This window comes from Spermophilus citellus (assembly GCF_964194105.1).
Source record: "Spermophilus citellus genome assembly, chromosome: 7".
Classification (NCBI taxonomy): Eukaryota; Metazoa; Chordata; class Mammalia; order Rodentia; family Sciuridae; genus Spermophilus; species Spermophilus citellus.
In genome coordinates, this window is record NC_138188.1 from 136,132,864 (window position 1) to 136,158,627 (window position 25,764).

Below are 25,764 nucleotides of genomic sequence, written 5' to 3' on the forward strand. Positions count from 1 at the left end.
AGTTTTTTTTTTTCCTAATACAGTGAAGATAAGATGATAAGAATAGATTAAGTACAAATACACTGTGAGGAAAAGATGTAGAGTTAGTCTAAATTTTGTTTCAATACAAAAAGTATAATTTAAAAGGAAAAGAGATAAATTTCCTTATGTATTTGATATAATGATTTTTTCTATTATCGAGTAAGTCAGTGGCATGATATATAAAATATTTAATATGTGCTTTATTATTACATAGATGTATTAAGTGACTGAATGATCAAAGATATACTTCTAGATAAGAATGTAGTAGACTGTTTTCCTAATCTTTAATACCAAATATAAATGGGAAAAAGCTATTTCTTCCCAACACCTCTAGGCAGGGGTCAAGGGTGTTGGCTTAAAAAAAAGACATCTCAGGTCACTTATTAGGTGAGTGACTGACATGCTTTTTATGTGGTGGTTTCCAATTGGCAATATGGATATTATATCATTATAACCATATCATTGTTCTAAGGATTAGAGTATGCAAAATGATTATAGTAGTTCTGTTATTGATAAGTACTATGTATATCATTTGTGAATATTATATTTATGGGGGAAATGCAATCAAAATAAGTTTTTAAATCTATGCTGCAATTTTTCTTTAGAAGCCTAGGTAAGAAGGTCTAAGCTGAATGTTCAGAAAACGTAAATTCACATAGGAAGTTGGCAAGATATAAGGAAAATACAAAAACATGGTTATCGGAGCTGGGAAGATGGCCGCCGAGGAGGAAGCAGCGATTCTAATGTCTCCACATTAACGGGTTCAAAAAGACCCTTTGGAACAGCGGCAGGCTACACACTGAGGAACCTCTAGCAAAATTCCATGAAGAGGGGTCCTGCCGGGATCTGGTAGGTCTATTAGAAGTGTCGGTTTGTGGCCGCCGGGACTCGGGGCCCGGGAACTGCGGTACTTGCCGGAGAGGGGCCGTCACCTTCCCGGCCCCGGGCGCCCCTGGAGCCGTGAGCCAGAAAGACACGGACCCGGCCGCGGTGTGGCTAGAAGCCGGGAACGTCAGGGGCGGAGAGAGCGACCAGGGCAGCGCTGGCTGTGGAGGCCACGGCAGAGAGAGGCGCGGGAGCCCGAGGCTAAGACACACCGGAGAGAGCGAGCCAGCACCCCGCCATCATCCCGAAACAGCGAGAAGAGGAAGATGGCGGCGGGAAGTGAGTAAGCCTCTCCGTGCCCAGCGCCCTGAACCGCCGCGTCTGAAAAGCTGAGACAGACAGCTGCGACTCAGCATTAAGCCATCCGGCTGAGGCGGCTAGTCAGCCCTTCTCATCCTATGGAGGTGGATGCCTGCCGGGCCTTCGTGGGTAGTGGCCGCAGGGTCCAGGCGGGGCTTGGGAGAAACAGTGGGGACCCCCGTGGCGTTGGTCGCCCGGCAGGGGGAGGCGAACTGTCGCCGTTTGCGGGGGATACCACTGTGGCGGAGGGCTGGTGTCGCAGGGCTGCGTCGGAGGAGATAACTTCATTGAAGCCTGCTGCTACAGGTGTGTGGACCCCTGGCTTTCCCTCTCCACGCATCGGGGAAAACTTAAGAGCCCCTCCCAGCTCTCCCGTGAGTGCTACAGCCAGCCCGAGGGAGTCAGAGGTGGTGCGGGACTGCCGTTCCCACCAGGGCTGACTGCTGAGGTCTCTTGCAACAGCTACGGGGGTGTGGCTACCAGAGGGCAAGTAAAATTCGCTGAGGATTCTCAGCCCCAAGCTCTACAATCTTAGGGTCTAAGGGAATGGCAATCTGGAGGAGTGAGCCCAGTCGTTCATGAAAACAGGGCTCCTGGGAGCAGCAGACCTGGCCTGTAGCCAGTATTGTGGTGAGAGGGGCCTGGCTAGAGGAAAAGTGGAAGTGATTGGACACAAGAGGAGGCCCTAGGCACTCAGGATTGGAGACTCGCCCAGTCTGGGAGGAGCTGCTGCACACTGATTGGTTCCTGTATACTGACGGGAAAGACTTGACCTGGTGGGCACAGCGCCACCTAGTGGAAGAGAAGTTAATCAAACTCTAAGATGGCATTTATTAGTTTTTTTTTTTTTGTCTTTGTTTTTGTTTATGTTTTTGATTGGGGTTTTTCTTTCATCTTCATTTTTCTATCTTGTTTTTTTTTTGTTTTTTTTTTCTTTCCTTCTTTCTCTTCTAACTCTAATTTTAATTTTTTTTAATTATTATTATTATTTTTTAAAATTTTTGTTCTTTTTTAGTTCCTATTTCTTTCTTCTTTTGTCTTTTCATTTTTCTTATCCCCCCTTCCTTGAATTCTACCTGCCTACTCTCATTTTCCTTAGTGACTTCTTCCCTTCCCTTCTAATACCTTTCCTCCCAAGCATCAAATAAATTTATAGGAATAAACAGTAACTCAGCAGTCAAACAGAACAAGAAGCAACATGAGCAGCTTCAAGAAACAAGGAAGAAAAGGAGTACAAACAATGCAGGACAGCCTAAATATTCAGGAGGACCTAGAGTCATCAGAAAAATGGTCATATAAAGACCTCAAGGAACACCTTAGACAGATGGAATGGAACCTTAAAGAGGATACAAGACAGCAAATTCAAGCAGCAAAAGAACACATTGAGAATGAATTACATAAACAGCTAAAAGAAGAAGTTAAGCACCTTTATCAGGAGATAGAGATTATAAAAAATAATCAAACAATAATTCTAGAAATGAAGGAAACGATAAACCAAATTAAAAACTCAATTGAGAGTATCACTAACAGAGTGGAGCAAGTAGAAACTAGAACATCAGATAATGAAGACAAAATATACCATCTTGAAAAGAGTCTAGCCAACTCAGAAAGGCTGGTAAAAAATCATGAAAAAAATATCCAGGAGCTATGGGATAACATGAAGAAACCAAACTTACGAGTCATCCGGATAGAAGAAGGTACAGAGATTCAAACTAAGGGAATGAGAAACCTGCTGAATGAAATAATTACAGAAAACTTTCCAGAAATAAAAAAGGAAACAGATATACAAATTGAAGATGCATACAGGACACCGAGCACACAAAATCACAGTAGACCAACGCCAAGACACATTGTTATGAAGATATCCAATATACAGAACAAAGAGAAAATATTAAAAGCTACAAGAGAAAGGAGACAGATTACATTTAGGGGTAAACCAATAAGGTTAACAACGGACTTTTCATCACAGACACTGAAAGCAAGAAGGTCATGGAACAATGTATTTCAAACACTGAAAGACAATGGATGCCAAACAAGAATTCTGTATCCAGCAAAATTAAGCTTCAGGTATGACAACAAAACAAAGATCTTTCATGATAAACAAAAGTTAAAAGAATTTGCAGCCAGAAAACCTGCATTGCAAAGCATTTTGAGCAAAACACTACACGAGGAAGAAATGAAAAACAATAACCAAAACCATCAGTGGGAAGTGCCTCAGTAAAGACAGAGGGCGAGGGGAAAGATAATCACGGAGAAACAAACTAAATTAAAAAAAAAAAAGGATAAACAATCAAACATGGATGGAAGTTCAAACCATATATCAATAGTAACTCTGAATGTTAATGGCCTAAACTCTCCAATAAAGCGACATAGGCTGGTATCATGGATTAAAAAAAACAAATCTAACAATATGCTGCCTCCAGGAGACACATCTGATTGGAAAAGACATACACAGGCTGAAGGTGAAAGGATGGGAAAAAATATACCACTCACACAGTTCTCGTAAACAAGCAGGAGTGGCCATCCTCATATCGAATAAAATCGACTTCAAGACTAAGTTAATCAAAAGGGATAAAGAAGGTCATTATATACTGTTAAAAGGAACCATTCACCAACAAGACATAACAATTATCAATATTTATGCACCAAACAATTGTGCTGCGACATTCATAAAACAAATTCTCCTCAAGTTCAAGAATCAAATAGACCACAACACAATAATTATGGGTGACTTCAACACACCTCTTTCACCATTGGACAGATCCTCCAAACAAAAATTGAATAAAGAAACTATAGAACTCAATATCACAATCAATAACCTAGACTTAACTGACATATATAGAATATATCAACCATCATCAAATGGATATACTTTTTTCTCAGCAGCACATGGATCCTTCTCAAAAATAGACCATATATTATGCCATAGGGCAACCCTCAGTAAATATAAAGGGGTGGAGATAATACCATGCATTTTATCTGATCATAATGGAATGAAACTGGAAATCAATGATAAAAGAAGGAAGGAAAAATCCTACATCACATGGAAAATGAACAATATGTTACTGAATGATCAATGGGTTACAGAAGACATAAAGGAGGAAATCAAAAAATTCTTAGAGATAAATGAAAATACAGACACAACATATCGGAATCTATGGGACACAATGAAAGCAGTTTTAAGAGGAAAATTCATCGCCTGGTGATCATTCCTCAAAAAAAAGAAAAAACCAACAAATACATGAGCTCACACTTCATCACAAAGCCCTAGAAAAGGAAGAGCGAAACAACAGCAAATGTAGCAGAAGGCTAGAAATAATTAAAATCAGAGCGGAAATCAATGAAATTGAAACAAAAGAAACTATTGAAAAAATTAACAAAACTAAAAGTTGGTTCTTCGAAAAAATAAATAAGATCGACAGACCTTTAGCCATGCTAACGAAGAGAAGAAGAGAGAGAACTCAAATTACTAACATACGGGATGAAAAAGGCAATATCACAACAGATGCTACAGAAATACAGAAGACAATTAGAAATTATTTTGAAAACCAATATTCCAACAAAATAGAAGATAGTGAAGACATCGATAAATTTCTTAAGTCATATGATTTACCCAGACTGAGTCAGGAGGATACACACAATTTGAACAGACCAATATCAATGGATGAAATTGAAGAAGCCATCAAAAGACTACCAACCAAGAAAAGCCCAGGACCGGATGGGTATACAGCGGAGTTTTACAAAACCTTTAAAGAAGAATTAATACCAATACTTTTCAAGTTATTTCAGGAAACAGAAAAAGAGGGAGCTCTTCCAAATTCATTCTATGAGGCCAACATCACCCTGATTCCGAAACCAGACAAAGACACCTCAAAGAAAGAAAACTACAGACCAATATCTCTAATGAACCTAGATGCAAAAATCCTCAATAAAATTCTGCGAATCGAATACAAAAACACATCAAAAAAATTGTGCACCATGATCAAGTAGGATTCATCCCTGGGATGCAAGGATGGTTCAATATACGGAAATCAATAAATGTTATTCACCACATCAATAGACTTAAAGATAAGAACCATATGATCATCTCGATAGACTCAGAGAAAGCATTCGACAAAGTACAGCATCCCTTTATGTTCAAAACATTAGAAAAACTAGGGATAACAGGAACTTACCTTGACATTGTAAAAGCTATCTATGCTAAGCCTCAGGCTAGCATCATTCTGAATGGACAAAAGTTGAAGGCATTCCCTCTAAAATCCGGAACAAGACAGGGATGCCCTCTATCTCCACTTCTATTCAATACAGTTCTCGAATCACTGGCCAGAGCAATTAGACAGACGAAAGAAATTAAAGGCATAAAAATTGGAAAACAAGAACTTAAATTATCACTATTTGCAGATGACATGATCCTATACCTAGAAGACCCAAAAGGGTCTACAAAGAAACTACTAGAGCTAATAAATGAATTCAGCAAAGTGGCAGGATATAAAATCAACACGCATAAATCAAAGGCATTTCTGTATATCAGCGACAAAACTTCTGAAACGGAAATGAGGAAAAACACTCCATTCACGATATCCTCAAAAAAAAAATAAAATACTTGGGAATTAACCTAACAAAAGAGGTGAAAGATTTATATAATGAAAACTACAGAACTCTAAAGAGAGAAGTTGATGAAGATCTTAGAAGATGGAAAAACATACCCTGTTCATGGATAGGCAGAACTAACATCATCAAAATGGCGATATTACCAAAAGTTCTCTATAGGTTTAATGCAATGCCAATCAAAATCCCAAAGGCATATCTTGTAGAAATTGACAAAGCAATCATGAAATTCATATGGAAAAATAAAAGACCCAGAATAGCAAAAGCAATTCTAAACAGGAAGTGTGAATCAGGTGGTATAGCGATACCAGATTTCAAACTATATTACAAAGCAATAGTGACAAAAACAGCATGGTACTGGTACCAAAACAGGCGGGCGGACCAATGGTTTAGAATAGAGGACACAGAGACTAATCCACAAAGTTACAACTATCTTATATTTGATAAAGGGGCTAAAAGCATGCAATGGAGGAAGGATAGCATCTTCAACAAATGGTGTTGGGAAAACTGGAAATCCATATGCAACAAAATGAAACTGAATCCCTTTCTCTCGCCATGCACAAAAGTTAACTCAAAATGGATCAAGGAACTTGATATCAAACCAGAGACTCTGCATCTGATAGAAGAAAAAGTTGGCTCCGATCTACATATTGTGGGGTCGGGCTCCAAATTCCTTAATAGGACACCCATAGCACAAGAGTTAACAACAAGAATCAACAAATGGGACTTAATTAAACTTAAAAGTTTTTTCTCAGCAAGAGAAACAATAAGAGAGGTAAATAGGGAGCCTACATCCTGGGAATAAATCTTTACTCCTCACACTTCAGATAGAGCCCTAATATCCAGAGTATACAAAGAACTCAAAAAATTAGACAATAAGATAACAAATAACCCAATCAACAAATGGGCCAAGGACCTGAACAGACACTTCTCAGAGGAGGATATACAATCAATCAACAAGTACATGAAAAAATGCTCACCATCTCTAGCAGTCAGAGAAATGCAAATCAAAACCACCCTAAGATACCATCTCACTCCAGTAAGATTGGCAGCCACTATGAAGTCAAACAACAACAAGTGCTGGAGAGGTTGTGGAGAAAAGGGTACACTTGTACATTGCTGGTGGGACTGCAAATTGGTGCGGCCAATTTGGAAAGCAGTTTGGAGATTCCTGGGAAAGCTGGGAATGGAACCACCATTTGACCCTGCTATTGCCCTTCTTGGACTATTCCCTGAAGACCTTAAAAGAGCATGCTACAGGGATACTGCCACATCGATGTTCATAGCAGCACAATTCACAATTGCTAGACTGTGGAACCAACCCAGATGCCCCTCAGTAGATGAATGGATAAAAAAAATGTGGCATCTATACACAATGGAGTACTATGCAGCAATAAAAAATGACAAAATCATAGAATTTGCAGGGAAATGGACGGCACTAGAGCAGATTATGCTTAGTGAAGCTAGCCAATCCCTAAAAAACAAATACCAAATGTCTTCTTTGATATAATGAGAGCAAATATGAACAGAGCAGGGAGGAAGAGTAGGAAGAAAAGAATAACATTAATCAGTTACATGAGATGGGAGGGAAAGGGAGAGATGAGGAAAATTGCATGGAAATGAAGGGAGACCCTCATTGCTATACAAAATTACATATAAGAGGTTGGGAGGGGAATGGGAAAATCAACAAGGTGAGAAATGAATTACAGTAGATGGGGTAGAGAGAGAAGAAGGGAGGGAAGGGGAGGGGGGATAGTAGGGGATAGGAAAGGTAGCAGAATACAACAATTACTAATAGGGCATTATGTAAAATTGTGGATGTGTAACCGACATGATTCTGCAATCTGCATTTGGGGTAAAATTGGGGGTTCATAACCCACTTCAATCTAATGTATGAAGTATGATATGTCAAGAGCTATGTAAAGTTGTGAACAACAAATAAAAAAAAAAAGAAAAAAAAACATGGTTATCACTGGAAATTAGTATATGTGTAATTTTAATTTTTTTCTTTAAGCTTATCTATTTGAATTTTTTGGTTCTGTTTTCTTTTTGTACTATTGAAGGGGGAAAATTAAGGATTACCAAGCTTCTGCAATTGTTTGTAGTTGTTTCCATGTAATCATACCATTTACAAATTTTTAGATCTACAGAAGTCATCCAATCCAAATTAGGCATTTCGCAGATGTGGACTCTGATACTCTGACATGTTATGTGAATTGTTTAAATTAACATTTGGAATTATGACAGAGCTAGAATAAAGTACTGATCTCCTAAATTCCAATTTGTATGTTAGCCCCACATTGTAATTCAACATAGCAAGCATGACAATGACAACAAATACCAGGAAGAAAGGCATTTGAAAAATCCTGGGTTTGAAAACCATTTAAATAATTTTAACCACTGAGTGTCTTATGAACATAAGCATTTGTGTTAATTAATTCAACAATGTTATCATTTTCACATTTTGCTCATAGTGAAGATAGAAACCTAGGGACAAGGGAGAGTGTCTATAGCAATAAATATCCGACCACCTGTGTGATGATGTTGACAATGCTGGAAGGCCTCAGACTCTTCCTACAGTTTGGGCCAAGGCAAAATCTTACCTACTCACTACCTCATTCTTACTGACTGCTCTAATGTGCCAGACTTTGATGGAAGAAGCATACCTACTGTGGCTCCCATGTTGGACAATACCCACATGCCAATGACAGGTGGCACTCAGACAGATCCTTTTGCTCTGCAAACTGACACCTGGTCTTGGCTCTTCCCTCATGCAACACAAGAACTGCCAGTTAATGGACAGCAGAGCATCTCTGACTTCAAGGCCCTTCGTATTCCATGTGTGTTCCAGCTTGTTATTTGACCACTAGCCAAAGTCCAAATTGGATGCCAGTTCCAGCATTGTTCCCAAGCTGAGATTCTCAACAGATGGGCCAATGTCATAGGACCAGGCAATGTGCACTCCCACCCTAGGTGGCAATTAGTTTTGTGCTGACAGCAACTATTAGCACCTATTTAATGAAAATACAAAAAAAAAAAAAATTCTGGCATCCATCTGAGAGTTTCTAATTAATTCTGTTTGTAAACAAAATCTATATATTCAGTTTCTTTTTTTATTATTAGTTGTTCAGTTTCCAGAAGGTAATTTAAGCTGTTCCAAGTTTATATTTCTAAAATACCAAGACATCTTATATGAAGCTTATGAAATTTATTCAAAAAAGTGACCCTTAACTTTAATAACATGTAATATTTCTACATAGTTATTTATAATGTATTATTTGTAGCTAATTATATAAACATTCACAAAAAACATAAAATTCTTATGTGTTTCAAGTCCCTAAACAACTAATAATCACAATACTAGGGAGCCCACTACTTTAAAATACAGATTTCATAGATTCAGGTTTGACAGATTCAAAATCAAGTTCTGGTCTTAACACTTATTATTGTGTAAATTTGAAAACCTAATGTCTTTAAGCTTCTGTTTTCCCATTCCTCAAATGATAGTAATATTATTCTATAACACTTTTCTTTAAAATAATGGAATTTTAGTGTATATTAAAGGCATTTTGTAGAGTATCTGGTAGGTAGTAAATTTTCTGAAAATATTTTCTTGTATCATTACACAATCTTCTTATTAGGCAGTGCTATTATCATTACTAGAAGCCAAATAATACTGCATAATGTGTGAAATGTGAAGGTCCCAGTTTTAAAATCTGATTGAATAGGAGTTAGAGCACGGTATTTGTGGGATGCACAAACTTGCAGAGGTAGAAAATGGGTGATAACTTTCAGGATTGACAAAGTGACTGGCAAATGAATTTATAAATGAATCTGTGGAATTTAAAAGCAAAATTCATATTTTTAAATAAATAACATTTTATGTGCTTTTATGGAAATTATTGGGCTAAAGAAAGGAGAATGTATAATTACTACTAAAGTTTTCTATTCTTATATTTTAGCAGGAACCATTTCTTTTCCTCGTAGTTGTCTGTATTACAAGTAAATGCCACCAATTGTTAGGATTTATAAAACTAGGACACCATATATATGTATCCATTGTACAACTCTTTTAAAATAGTTATATCATTTCAATAACCACTGGTGTTAGAATATGACATAGTTATTCACCCTGTACAAATGATTCAAAGCGTAGGGTAATCTTTAGTCCCACCACATTAATGGTCCATATCTTTTAGGAAGTAAGACACAAAGAGCTTGAATTGCTTCTTCAAGGTCAAACTCCTAGTTAGTGGTAGAAAAATCTGTCCAACATTCTTTCAGAAGATGAGGTGCTACTAAACAGATAAATGATCAAAGAGTTGCAGAACAAGGCCAAATCCAACATCATGGGCAATGGTCTAAATAGTCCTTATGCTTTTTGTCATCTGTATTAAAAGATCTCACAGTAATTGCTCTTGCAGTTTTTATTTTTTGAGACAGAAGTGGTTCAGAAATCTGTATAGCATTAGCAAAACAATGCAGAGTCTTCATTTAAACTTTTCTGTAAATATCTGATGCTTTTGGACAAGGTTTTTTAAAAAAAAATAATTGCCATTTACAATGCTTTATATACAACATTTTTCTCTTGTTCTTAGCTTTCACCTTCTTTCTCTAAAATGATTTTAATCGCCCATTCTTTAGCAGCCAACCTAATCAGAGTGGTTATTTATCAGAAACCCAAATTACCACATGTCCTTGAGGCACAAGCTGCAAGTGAAGAAGTCTGATCTCCTCAGCTGGGGAGCTGAGCACCTGTTCAGGATCTTGCATCCCAGTAACACATGCTCAAAACAATGGAGCCTCCAGACAGTTAATATAAGAACATTTTCCAGGACTAAGTGTAAAGAGCCACTTTGTGTAAAAGAGTCACAGAAAAAAAAAGAGTATGAGTGGTCTATTCAGTTCCTTTTCTTATGGAATCATGAATTTCTGTGAATCTTACATTTCATGGAACTAAGAAGTCTCTCTTAAAATAGACTTGCACTTTAGAAAAGGAATATGTCAGTGGGCTCAGGAAAATTGATAGAATTTTGCACTACATATCTTCAAATACTTATTCTCTGGTCCTTTTACTATTTTATGAAATATTCATGAATTATATTCACTATGTTCAAGCCATCAACTGCATTTAGAATTTGCAAGCATACATAAGAATGTAAATGGCATATTTTGTTTCCTTTTTTTCTCTGATAAGCTATTATGAACATTCCTTTCTGTACTTGTAGATCCTTATTGAGGAATTTAGAGTCCTTTTAGAGTTAGTTTAGAAAATAAAATTGTCATAGAAAAGATTCTAGAGATAACTAATAGGGATGTGATGAAACTATGTGATTTATGATGGATGTCAAATATCCAGTTTACAGTATTTTAAAGACTAATAATAATTAACTGAAAGACAAACTCTGCTGGCATGTCCAGATAAGAAGTCAAATTAAACTTCTTACCCAAATTCTGGGAGAACTATTTTTAGATTGAACAGAATATTATAGTGTAGGTATGTTTCAATTTTATTTTTACTTCTTATAAATTATAAATTTATTACATTCTATTTCTTCATATTGATATAAATTACTTTCATGGAGCATATTTGTGATTCAACAAAATATTAACATATTTGCTCTATAATGGAACATGGCACAAGATGGAATATTGCCTCATTACAAACACTGGCAACCTCTAACACATAAAACACTATGAAAAGATGTGTTAAAGTCATTTGATCATCAAAAGAGCCTGGGTAAGTAACAGTCCAGGGTTGCCTGAGAAAGGCAGATGTAGTACCGAAGGAAGAAATGGCCTCAGGTTATGTAATTTTGTTTAATAACTCCACATGTAAATACCTTCCCATACTGCCTAATGTCCTTAACCTAAAATGAAAAACAATGAATCAAAAATATACCTTTATGATACTTAAATGACTTATGTTTACTCTCTGGCAATGAGCATTTTAAATGCATGAGGCCATTAATAAATAAAAGTAAATCTGAAAGTCCATCTTCTATGTTAACTGTGCTTTAAAATAATTGTGCTTTTAAAAAGTGTAATCACCATAAACTGTAAGTGCTTCTCTCCAATTGTTCCCCAAACTCACTTTATTTTCATATCAGTGTATAAAATTGATTTATATTAACACATATTTATCAAGAACCCCCCCAAAAATGTATTGACAATTAGCATGGTTATAAAAATCCAGTCACTTTTTTTTCTTCCTGAAATATCCAACCGTGTAATTGTAATATCTTCATAAATTACTGTAAGGATTTACTATTCTGATAATAGCATATATGATATAAAGCCTCTTTCCTATTTCATCCCTTTGTTCTATGAATATATAAATAACTTTGCCCAAGTTGCATACAACAGCTATTGTTGAACTTGCTATATTTCCTGCTTACCCCAAACACTATAGTCAGAAATGTTTTTAACAATCTCATCAAGAATATGTTGTAATTTTATTAAAGGTAGTTAATGAGAAAGGCAAGGAGTTTAAGGCTAAATAAAAGAAAAGCATGTAATAGTACTACTTAAAAAATATTTTCACCACAAAGAAAAAATACTCCCTGAATTCATCTCTGGTTCCTGAAATGCTGGTGCAGATATCTTCTTCAGTGTTGAAGCTTTAAATAGCTATCACAGCATTTCATAAACTTAAACCTGAATTGAAAGGCTGTTCTTGTCTTCAAAAGAAAACTAGTCACTTGTTACTTACATAGTAATTATAGGCTATGCAGATACCCTAAAGAGCTTTGCTATCAAAGTGTTAAGCATGAACCACCAAACAAACCTTATTCAAATTTCATTAAATGGCAAGCCAAAGAAATGTCATCCTCCACACCAATTGCTTATCCAAGAACAATGGCCATCTTCCTTGTCTGAGACCTAAATAATGTAATAGAATCAATGTTGTTGATTTAGTTCATGGTGGGCTAAAAGTCATTACTGTTATTCTTCTCTGAGTAAAGAGGTCTCTTCCCCCTCATTATACATAAGAGAAGTTTATTCTAATACACACCAATCCAAGAATGAATAATCTTCTTTGAAATATCATTTAAAGATGGGGAATTGCAGAAAAAGTGAATGGCTTCTATCATGATAAAAATACTGACCTCAATTTCTGTATTGCATTGATTCCGCTCTAAGGCCTTTGTAACATAACAATTTAAGGCTTATCCAGCAATTCCATTTGCCTAATACTTTAACAATATTTAGCCGGTCACGTGAATATTGCAGTAGTAAAATGCCAGGTATGGATGAATGGAGACTGAGACTATGAAAATGTTTCAAGGGAAGGTTGTGGAGATCAAATTTTTCAAAATTTAACCTTGACTTTGGGGTGCCTGATACCACAGAGTCTGAAAATGTAGCTTGTATGCTATTGTATAGTTAATGTGCAGTACCTGTAATCTGAAGTAAATACTTTTGACAAGATTTGGAGAATAGTGTAGCAACAAAAGGTTTACGAATTAGCTCCTGTATTCAATTGGGGAAAATCTAACTAGGCTCAAGTTTTATTTTCCCTTCATTCAAAAACAGACACACTTAAGATACAATATACTCTTCTAAGTATCTACTTTTGAATCTTTCCTCAACTCCACCTTGTGTAATGTTTAAAAACTAACCAGATCAACTATAACTTTCTTTTCTATCAAACCCAAAGCGAAGGTCATAGAATATCATGTCCCTGAATGTTCCCTCTCTGTTCCCCAAAATCTAGCCAAGTTATGGCAACAATGAAAGCAAGCCTGGGCCTGAGAGTTCCAATACATGTATCTGGAAGGACACTGGCTTTTTCTTATGTTCACTGGGAACTAAGGCAATTTAGTGGTATCTGCGGAAAGTTAGTAGAATAAATCTAACATAATTTTCCTATGAACACATAGAAAATACCTAAGTGAGCCCCACAGTTGTACCCACCACAAAATGGTGTACTAATTAGATGAGTTATAGGCTATGCTTTTATAATTTTATCAAAATTAATTCTATTGTTATGTATAAGAAGAATCAATAAAATAAGAATTTGAATAAAAAGAATCCCCAGGGGAACTTCAAACAAAACAAAATCAAAAAAAGAAAGAACGTTATTTTCTTCCCTTTACACTAGTACAGTTACTACCAGGTTTTACAAGGTAAATAAGCAAGCTAATGCTGATGACATCACAGTTTCTAAGTACAGAACTCCTCTCTGAGTGGAGAGTGGCATGGAACTGAGGGCACCCTGGAAAGGATTCATGTCATTTGCCCAGCAGTCTGTCACTGGACAAAACACCATCATTAGGAATTGATTTGCAAAGCACCTTGAGGGACAGAGGTGATATCTCTCAGCCTGTTGCTGCTGAATTCTTGTTAGATCAATCACGGATCTCTTGTAAGCTTTTCCAATAAACCACAGGTGTCCCATGCTGTCTCCAGGCACTTTCTTTAGCCTGTCTGTAAGCTACCCCATTGCCCTGTCACAAATGACCTGTAGACGAGAAGCCTTTGATAGCATGTACCCTTGATACAATGCAATAAGAAGGACATCTCAGCACTGTGGCATTTTTTTTTCCAAAAACTGATAAACCCAGTCAAATCATATGAAAACATTGGGGTAATACAGGTTTTGGAAAAAAACACTATAGTGTATTTGATCTATACCTCTTTTCAAGTTTTCCAAGGTCATAAAAGTACAAAAAAAAAAAATACTAAGACCATGTCACAGACTAAAGAAGACCTGGCGAACATGAGCACTAAATGCAATACTTTATGACACCCACCCAAATAAATCCCTGGATTGAGTTCTGGAGTAAGAAAAGGGCATTAAAGAAAAACCTATAAAATCCAAGTAACATTCCTTCTTTATTAAATTATTGCATATAAACCTTTGTGAATTAGATATGACAAATGTTTCATGAATGTCAGCAATAAGGGAAACTGCATACAGTGTGTATGGGAACTCTCTCTATTAACATTGTTATGTTCCCATAATTCCAAAAGTATTCCAAAATTATAAGTTATTTTTAATATGGAAAATGCTGTATCCTCTCAGAAATTAAAAATTAACCATTGTCTATACTAGGATAAATTTTATCCTATAATTAATCTCTTAAACTTACATTAACATTTAAAAAGTATCCATATGTTCTCTTAAATTTGAAGAAAATTTTTGACAATCTATAAAGAGTAGATAATAACAACTCAGTTTCTATAAATTCTCCTTGCTTTTTAGCTATCTTCACTGGGAAGGCACAAGGAGCCTCATATTCACTAACACCCACTGTTAATGACAATTCTTTAAAGGTAGATGTCTGGAAGAAAAGTGGCAAAGATAAACAAACAAATAAATAAATAAATAAACCAGAAAAACACAGCTTCTATTTAGACAGAAAAAAATTACTGAATTAGTTTAAAGTAAGTGCTTTATACCTACATATTGAGAGCCACAGCCGAGTTGGGATGGCGCCTGGCATTTTGCCAGAAGGAGCGATTTTTTTATTAAAAAAAAAATTGTTGTGTCACCTCTCAACCACTCCTTCTGGCAAAATGCCAGGCGCCATCCCGACTCGGCTGTGGCTCTCAACACCTACAGACCTGAAAGAAACTCTCACTGTTTAAAACATGTTGTTGATGATATGACTTTGGAAAGTACAGTAACATATACCTAGGGGCATACAAAGTTCAAACTTGAAATAAAAGTACAAATTTAGCAGTGTATCTACAGCAGTGCTAGAGAATGCACATAAGGGCATATGACTTCGGCAGATGCACATTTAATTTTAACCAGTTGAATGAAACCTAATTTTTTTAAAGAGAAAATGACAGAAAATGGGATGCAAAATTTTTTAGAGACAATTATTGTGGTAGGTGTGATGCTTAGAGTTTCAGCATGTGCAGAAACAGGGAAAGCATAATAAATTTTAGAACTAGAATTGCTCAATTGCATAGGAAAAAAATGCAAACACTTGAATGACTTTTTTTCTAGTCTATCTTTTTTTTTTTTTTTAAAGAGAGAGTGAGAGAGGAGAGAGAGGAAAGAGAGAATTTTTAATATTTATTTTTTAGTTCTCGGCGGACACAACATCTTTGTTGGTATGTGGTGCTGAGGATCGAACCCGGGCCGCACGCATGCCAGGCGAGCACGCTACCGCTTGAGCCACATCCCCAGCCCTAGTCTATCTTAAATGATTTTTTCCAGGGCATAGATTTTTAAAAAATTATAAAACAAAAGTTCAAATTATTTTTATAATAGATAATAGACTTTATTTTATAATATAGATAATTGAGAGAGATTGCGTTTTAGGGTGTGATGAAAGAAGAATGGGGAAAAAATGGAGAGAATGAGTCCTTGAAACAATGGCAATGGAAAGAGTGACAGGAGATCCCTGAGGAGAAATCCTCTGTGTGGAAAGTGGTATCCTTTACTTATTGCCTCTTTGGTGTTGTGGCCCTTAAAGTTGGCCATACTCAGCTTTGGTAGAGATTCTTTGGGCATTAAAGAAAAACAGAGTGGATTTCAAGGGTGGATGAAACATCATGGAAGGAGGGCCATTGTTGAAGGAACAAGTGGGATGGATGGTCAAGGATTTAGAAAGAAGAGAATGGAAAACCTACAGGGGTTCTGAGAAAGAAAACACCTTAGGATTCTTATTATCTGAGATAAAAGATGGAGTTAAGGATCAGATACTAATGTGGATTTTTATTGAGAGTGATATCAAAAGCCTAAAGAACTTTAATATGCACACATCAAATATGTAGCTTGCATATATAAATACCACATGTGTGGAAATATCCAAAATGCAAGAAAATCTGGTGGGAAATTGGGAAAGTCTTTTTCTTTTCTAATTATTCTCTGATCACCTAACAATTTTCCGTCCACATAATGGTTTTACCTTCCTCTTGGCAAGTCTGCATCATCCTTTTTCCACCTCACCGTTGGTTGAGGATCTCCCTGGACCTGACAGCGAAATTCTACAGCCTCTTCTTCCAACACCACCTGGTTAATTGGCCTCCTGAGAAATGTGGGTCGTTCTTGGAAAAAAGGAGAGAGAGATAAAGTGAGATGAAATGTGAATGACTTAAGTAATTATGAAAAAAGCAAAGGGAACATATGGTTTACTTTTGTACATAGGTATGGAATGCTGTATCTCAACTATGTCTGATAAGGCCTTACAAATTGAATATAACTGAATAAAATGAATTACTTTTAAGCACAGGAATAACTATGGTTTCTATATAGGACCATGCAAACTTGTGGAAAAAATATTAAACTGATTTTTTGTTGTTGTTGAATTTGTGGGCCATATCAGGTGAATCCTATCAAAATATTAAGAACACCAAATTTTATAGAAAGAAGGTGAGTTTAAAAATTATTAATGTAATCTATTATCATGGCTTACAGTAAGAAAACTATAAGTTGAGATTGATGAAAAACATCAAAAAGATATTAATACTCCATCAAGAATGCTTCAAGCTGCAGCTCAGTGGTAGAGCTCTTGCCTAGCACATGTGAGGCACTGGGTTTGATCCTCAGCACCACATGAAAATAAACAAATAAAATAAAGAATGCTTTCAGGAAAAAATCTTATGCTCTTGCATGTGAGTCTTATATAAATTTTTCCACTTAAGCTTTTACTTTACAAGGACTTAATACATATGTGAATATTTTAACTGCATGTATTGAAAGTTGTCTGCCTGATTTTTTTCTTTAATGTAAATATTGTTATTTTCAATTATTGCAAACTGTCATACATAATTTTCAAAGGTCTTCTCCAGTGTTCTCCTAAATCAGATATATATATTAATATATACATATCAATATATATATATTTTTTTACTTTATTTAACTTTTGTGTTCCTTATTTATTCAATATTCTGCTTTAGTGTTTCTGCCTTTGCTTACTTAGTTAGTTAGTTAGTTAGTTAGTTAATATATACCTGGGACTGAAAAAATGCATTTTAACACTAGTCTACATAAAACAAGTGGAAAATAAATTCCTAATCATAAGAATCTTTCCATCCCAAAAAAACCCATACAAAACAAAAAAAAATTCATGCATCCTTAAACAATTCTGTTTCTTCATTTTTTGAAAATGGTCTGATATTTAAAAAATTAACACTTAAAAATTAGCACATCTCCAAATCATAGGCAAGTCCAATATTGCTACTTATTGAAGTAGAAAGAAAACTAAGTCAAGGAAAAGAAAGATGAGATCCATAGGGAGTTGACACAATTTATCTGGCCATCTGGCCATGTTCAGCCACTGAGTACTCTAGGTTCAAACTCCTGGTATAGAATTATGAATGTGGTGGCCCAGCAACTAAAACATACTTAGCAGGAAAACTTTGGAGAAAATAAATCATACAAAATAACATGTTAGGAGTATAGAATAGAAGTATGTTTGTTTGTCGACTAAATCAAGATCCTATCTATAAAACAAATATGTAAGTTGCAAGGGAAATATTTTGTTGCAAGACAAATCAACTATCACTGGCATTCAGAAGGAGCACAATTGTATCTCTCATGAGAATTAGACAGTAGGAGTCAATATTTTCTTCAAAACAAACACCTGAATATATTCTACTATCTGCTGAGAACCCACAATTCTAAGCCATAAAACAAGACAAACAAGAATTTATCATGAAAACTTTTTTTTAGAGCTGAATTTACAAATAACCCATAAAACTAGAGAAAACTTGAATATCCCTAAATATTTTTAGATAGCCAAAATTATTATCTGAACAATTTTAGATAGCAAAATATGTCCTGTTGACCAGAGAACAAAAGTACATTTTGCATATAATGATTTAGTGTTATCCTTTTGAACTTGGGATACTGTGTTCCCACTATTTTAAGGATAGCATATTTGATATTGAACTATTTCTGCTACTGGAAGCAAATAGGCAAGAGGATTGATGTATACTTACGGGTGTTGCAAATATTAATAGTACAAATGTATCATCAGCCTAAGAATTGGGATTAACTTTTTTGCTGCCATCCAATGGAGCTATTAGTCGTATTTATCTAAAATCTGCTAAAGAGGACTAAACCTCTACCACTGTTGATTGAGATTGAAAAATAATTTAGGAGAAGACCCCTGCTGCCCCATCTGGGGTTAACAGAAATACTGTATTATACCTGGCATAGGATGGACAAGCTAGATAAGTCTTTTCTTAACCACTCATTCATTTACCACATATTAGTCTAAGCCAGGCTTCAGGTTTGGGGGCTGGGAAACAGCCAGCTGCTTGGTTACCCTGGGAAAGTGGTAGGAGATGAAGCTTGCCAGATAGTAAGTAGCAAGACTATGAAGGGCCTGTGTGCCATGATAAAGAGTGTTAAGCTCTACCCTCAGGATGATGGAGAGCAGTTAGGATTTCATATGCTTATGTTAGTACATCTGAGAAAGATGAAATACAAGAGAACATGAAGCCGGGCGCACGTGGCGCCCCTATGTAATCCCAGTGGCTTGGGAGTCTGAGGCAGGAGGATTGAGAATTCAACAGCAGTCTCCGCAAAAACAAGGTGCTAAGCAACTCAGTGACACCCTGTCTCTAAATAAAATAAAAACAGGGCTGAGGATGTGGCTCAGTGGTTAAGTGTCCCTAAATTCAATCCCTGGTACCAAAACAAACAAACAAAGAACATGAAGCAATTAGGTCAAAGTGTTGTTATAAGAAATTCTTTCAGCTTAAATTGACAGTGATTCCCAGGATATAGAAAAGGGGATACACTAAAGAGATTCAAAACTGAGTAATCAATCAGACATGCAGGGTGAAAAAGAACAGTCCAGAAAGATTTTTAACAGTCCATTTAAAAATTTTGAACATACTGCTAGGTAAAATGTGGGTATCATTGTGTAAGTGTATATAAAATAGTAAGTATGAGAAAAATAAACTTCTTATACTCAAGCCATTAATGTTTGTGCTGCTTAAAGTCAAAATAATTCTGAATTAATAAGATGAAGGAAGTCCCTGAAAGGGAAAGAAAAAATACGGTATCTGTAGATGTAACTCTTACATATAAAAAATTTAAAGAAGGAATTAAAAGACACATCTGAAGATTTGATAAAGTTTTTGTCATAAATTAAATTAAATGTCATTTTAAAAATTAAGATGCTAAAGTTATGTTCATTGAAGTTAGGAACAAGAGAGACTTGGCAATATTAATAATCAGTAAGAAAAAATATGAAATTTGAAGAAACAAAAAAAATTACCTGTTTATACTTTGCAATTCATAAAAATACAGAACAATAACTTTGCTAATTGGTAACTGCAACAAAAACAAGAAATACATAGAATTTTTGCAATGTTAGTGGTATTGGTACATGAGGAACTTTTTGAATGAATCATGGCAAATTTATACATTGAAAATCTACTAAGTCATTGGAAGAGTAAAGCTGTCTATTATCATGGCATTGTGCTGAGTATAAAATAAATAGCAAGACAGCACATGAGACCAGTTCTACTAAAATACCTTGTTTTTTTCAGGCAAAGATTTTGTGTGCTTCATTTAACATGTATCAAGCACAATTCCACAACACACAATCAATCTGAGGAGCAAATTTTACATCAGATGTGGCACAAAGCTACAGAGTCTCTTCCTCCAGGAGACAGGGACAGGACCCTTAAGGGGTTTTTGGTTATCATACGTGTTCTAAGTCCCATTGTGTTATAAGGGAAGCACCTGACTTATAATTTCAGGAAGAAGCAAGATGCAGGATCCCCTGCTGCTGTTCTGATGAGCGCAGCAGGATGGAGAACTTCAGGATGATCCTTCTGTCTTTCCTTTTGCCCTCAAGCAGAGTCCAGTTGCTTAGCAACTGGATAACCATGGGAGAGTATCTGGTACAGGAGTTTTGGGAAACTTGATATTGGCTCATAGTAGAAAGTGTAATTCAGTTGATAGGAAAAAAGATGGATGCCAAGATAACTGAGATAAAAGTCACTTGGATTCACATGATACATCAAAGTGGGTTTTACACCAGACTATCTTTGGTTATGCCTTCCAAAAAAGGAAAGAAAATTTACTGATACACTGGTGTTTGCTCACAAGTTTTAAAGCATTAGAATATCCATAGCACTCACTCCTGTAAATATCTCTAAATTATATTATTCAGTATTCCTATTGTCTTATGTTAATTATAAACTCACTTTCTGCTTTGCAATTTTCATCACTGCCTACAGAAAACAGTATGTTAAAAACTGTAGGTTGGACTAATATATTATATATACATATATGGTAATACATATATATATCTCAAATCCAAGAAATCTTTTAAAAGAATTTCTTGCCAAGTTCCTTAATTAGGCTGTTCTTCAGGAAATATGAAACTTGGACAAAAAATGAGTATTACAAAGAAAGTGGAAAATATATTTTTAGAAGGCTTGAATTTGTAGAGGCTAGAGCCAAAGCAAAACTAAGCCCCTTTCTGACACAGGTTGTAAAAATTACAAAGAAGTATCTTTGTTTGCCTCTTTCGTATCAAAGTCATCTGCATATAAATGAAAAATTGGAAATTTCAGAAAGTAAGATGAAAACAGAACAATCTAGTTAGTTGATAAGTAATCCCACTCAGTACCTATTAATGTCCAAAGAGGTTGTGCCTATGAGCCTCTGTATAATTAAAATATATGTTTGAAAATCTTGATCTATTGAACAACAAGGCTGCTTAATTTTAAGGCATGTCAAAAACCAGGTCACTGTTTTTTTCCACAGTATCACCTTATGTCTGACCACATATTTAAAATTGGGAGAGAAATCTCCAGGGCTGTTTTCTGACTGTTTATCAATTAGGTTAGAGTTCTTCTGAATGGGCTTATCCCTAATTATATAACTGTGGCGTGATCACAGGCAATGTCTTTGCCAATGCAATTAACATTTTTTTTCTGTGAAATTAACTGGATTTGAATCACCTGCATAACTTGCTTACAAGGTTAATCTCTCCTGAGACAATTGTGTTGTTTGCCAGTGTGTTACTCTGTAAAGCACAGCTCTCAAGTATTCCTGTCAATTTAGTTCTAAATTAGCATACTGGAAAATCCAACTTTATATGTAGCTATAATAAAATCAAATGCCAAGTCTCATTGTAGTTATGTCAATATTATTCGAAAAGAAAAATATTCAATTAGCATAAAATACCATAAGTTTGAAACTCAAGTGCAGAATATCACTTTAAGTTCCCTTCATATGCTACAATTAAGGAAATTAAGTGCCCAGTTGACAAATTTTGTAACAGTACCCAGTCATTGAAAATGATTGTATAGTTGCCAAAGACCATGCCATGGCAGCTATTTCTAGGATGATCTTAGCAATTTTAAAATGAAGTTTGCTTGACTTTTAGCATTAGTGTGTGGCAATAATTTCATGGGTTGAGTTCTTTAAATCTTGTAAGAAGAAAACTATGCAATAAAAGGACATTAGAACTAGCAACTGCTTGTAAACCTTGCCTTGACTTTAGCTACCCCAGTAAGACCTGCCACACTGTAGTGTCTATTAAATGAGGAAATCAGACATCTGGCCTAGTAGAAATCTCTTTACTTAACTGGGCATGTGTGAGGTGAGAGTGGGTTTTATAGCCACTAGATGTGATTAACGTGCCCTTCCAAAAAAACATTGGAGGATAATGATCAGACCACCTGAATATGATTAGTTAAATCCTGACTACATTCATTTCTTTTTGCCAAGAGTTTCCTTTATCTGAGGGAAAATACCCTAGAAGCAAAGACCAACATAGGTAAAAGTTCTTGGACGAAATAAAAAGCCTCTCTCACCGTATTTTAGATGGAAAGTTTCATGTTAGTGCTGACAACATGATATGAGAGTTGGCCTGAAATCAGGGGCACTGTCTATGCATTACTGTATTTAAACACTTCAACAGTGTTTAGCACCTGGTAGATACTTGATAAATATACTCAAGAAAGAACTATATTTCTCCTAACAATCATGTTGGATTTTAATAACACCTTATGCTCTGAATTCTTACATGAAAGCCACAGAATATAAACAAAATGTAGGTATTACTTATGGTTTCTTTTGAGCTCTTTCCTTATAGTTTTGTCTGTATTTTAAAGCTCCTCTCAATCCATCAAAAGTTATCTCTTATACAATTACAGAAAATCATCACCAGCCCCAATCTCTGTTTTCATTCCCAATGAAAGGACTACTTCCCAACCTGAGCATCCTACAGTGAAAACCATCAGCTGTACATTAGTATTTTTATGCGGAACAGTCTTTTTAGAGAACAGCAATTGAATATCAGTGAACCCCAATAGAGTATATAGAGTATATGTTATTTGAAGAAAGTCTTAAATACTTTTTTAAAAGGCAGGAAAACATGACAAATATTTACTTCAAAACATTGTTATTAAAATTGTGTGAAACAAGAGAGGTTATAACATACGTGAAACAAGAACAGGATGCTATCAATAGGAAAAATAGAGAAAAGACAGTAGGTTTGACATTTAAATAATAAATACATGTTTGACACAGCAGTGAATATAAAAGAGAAAAATTTTCATTTTGTTTTGGTTAAGAGATTTTATATGTGATTGAGATTGCTCATGAAGAGTATAAACTAGGGTGAAAAAAAGGTCCAAACCAAGGCGTAGGATGGAAATATTGCTGAACACTGAGATAAGGAAATGGCACATTCTATTGCATAGAGAAACAAAAAGAAAAAAGATGAGTGATTACATACAAAACTATAGTGATCATAACCTCATTGGACTTCTCAAGAAAAACACAGGAAGGTAAATTACGTTAAAGTGACAATTTCAATATTCTCATAAAAAATTTCTTTACACCACAATTCTGTAACTTAAATTCTAGATAGAATAACAGCACTTTGGCTTGGAATGTGCTCCAGGCTCTTTAAGCAGAAAGTAAGAGAAAAATATTTTCTGTCTTAGAAGGACTAACCAATAAAGAAACAGGGGACAGAAGATGGTGGATACAGCATCAAATAAAAGGAAGACAAAATCAGAATGAAATGTTTGGAACAGACCTAAATACTGTCCAGACCAGTGGAGGTTTGAAACCTCCAGGAAGACTATAGAGAGAAGGACATTTAATCACTATAGTGTGAAAAATTAAATTTAGAATATTTTTCCATAGTGATGTCAAGAATTTATGACAGGGTAGACTAACATAATTATGGAAAAAGTTGTTGATCATTAATTCAAAAGTACAAATATAGTAAAAGAAGATAAATGTTATCATAAGAGTATAATATACAGCTTGCGATTCATGATACTTACAAGGTTATTATAACTAAATTCCAAATATTAATATAACTGATATTTCTAAAAAGAGGAGGGGAAACAAACTAGAAACAAGAAAGCAAGAAAGGGAAGAATATGTAAGTGGGCCAAATTATTATTTTGTGAAATAGAAAGTAAATATATATGATTGATAAATTAATAAATAATAGAATAAACATATCTTCATACATACAGAAATAAATTCCAGAGAAATCATAAAGTTTACTTGCAGAAATATTCAAAGTTGAAGAGTGAGAGTGTGTGTCTGTGTGTGTGTGTGTGTGTATTGGAGAACCTATGTGATATAATGTTTCTGTATTTCATTATGGTTTGCAATATTTATAATTTATGATAGAAATTTTATGCATACATTCTATTTTCATATTTTACTTTGATAAACATTCAAAAAATTATTTGGAAAAAAATCATGTTATTTTTGGTTAGTTTTTGAATAACAGTTAAATTTTGGATAGCAGATATCTGAAATCTATCCAAGCTTAGAATTTAATGACATACTAGACTTTCATTTCTCTGCCTTAGGATCTTGAGGTAAAATTCCTGGGGAGTATTCCTTGTGTTGGTATCTAGACTATGCTTCAGATTTTTAGTGTTATTTTAGACTCTGCATAAAATTCTAAGTTTTAGAATTAGTAGTATCCATTTAACTCAATTTTTATGATAAGAAAATATTGCAAATAACAAGTATAATGAATACTTCATGAAATATGGTAAACTTTTGAAAACTAGGATATACTGATCATGACTTAGTCAAAAGGGCACTTGAAAAAAATAATTTAAAAAAATTTTATTCAATATTTTTATTTTTACATTTATGTGGTGCTGAGGATCGAACCCAGTGCCTCATGCCTGCAAGGCGAGCACTCTACCACTGATCCACAACCCCAGTCCCTAATTTTTTTAACTATAACACATCTAAGCTTATTTACTAAAAACCCAAAATGCTTAAAGATTGAAGAAGGTTTTTTTTTTTTTGGCAATATGTCTCAAATAGTGACCACTGTATAAGAAAACACCCTTTATTTGTTCTCCTTGCTGTTTGTAAGTGAATTATATTTCTTGCCCAACTAAAAATCTGTATAACATTTCTTAAAAATTGAATTTCACAAGACAGTAAAAAGCCTCTCTCTCGCTACAGAGGGGTTATGGTAACCAAATACTTTCAAGTTGAATCGTAACTACCTGAAAATAATGTTGAGCAGGGGGAGTGTGGAATGTAATCAGGTGTATAGACATTAGTTCAGAAGTGATACATTTAACATTGATGATATATAATGAGGTTTATTAGAAATCATGTCCTGGAAGTAAGAGCCCCAGAATGAAATAAAGAAGGCCTCACCATGAGCAGCAAACCATTTATATCATGTTCTCTGGAAGGAGGGAGTCAGTTTCAGAAAGGGCCTCTCGAACAATCCTCATCCTTGGTTTGGACTGTCTCTTCTGTATTGTGATTTTTCTTCTGAGTTTGGATGTTGTTTTCTTATCAATAATGGAATTTTAGCTTTTGCCTCAACTTAATAGTGTACTTATAAGCCCTCAGGTCAGTTGTGACTAGTTTACACCATCACATAAATGTTTCTCAGGTTCCTGAATCAATTCCTCCAGAGGAACTGCCTCTGGACAAATTCAATCTTTTGGGTTGATAGCTATTTTCAAAATAATTTAGAAGTTGCCCCATAACTCTTGACATGTTTA

General features: G+C 35.2%; 1 protein-coding gene across 1 annotated transcript in view; it reads right to left on the minus strand.

The window, feature by feature from the left end:
* Nucleotides 1–25,764, minus strand: part of ROBO2 (roundabout guidance receptor 2) — a gene marked incomplete at its 3' end in the record, with an annotated part of 571,084 nt that overhangs the window by 144,711 nt on the left and 400,609 nt on the right. The window contains exon 5 of the mRNA XM_081301980.1: nt 16,683–16,821. Coding sequence (XP_081158106.1) covers nt 16,683–16,821 — 139 coding nt within the window. The remainder of the gene's footprint in view (nt 1–16,682; nt 16,822–25,764) is intronic.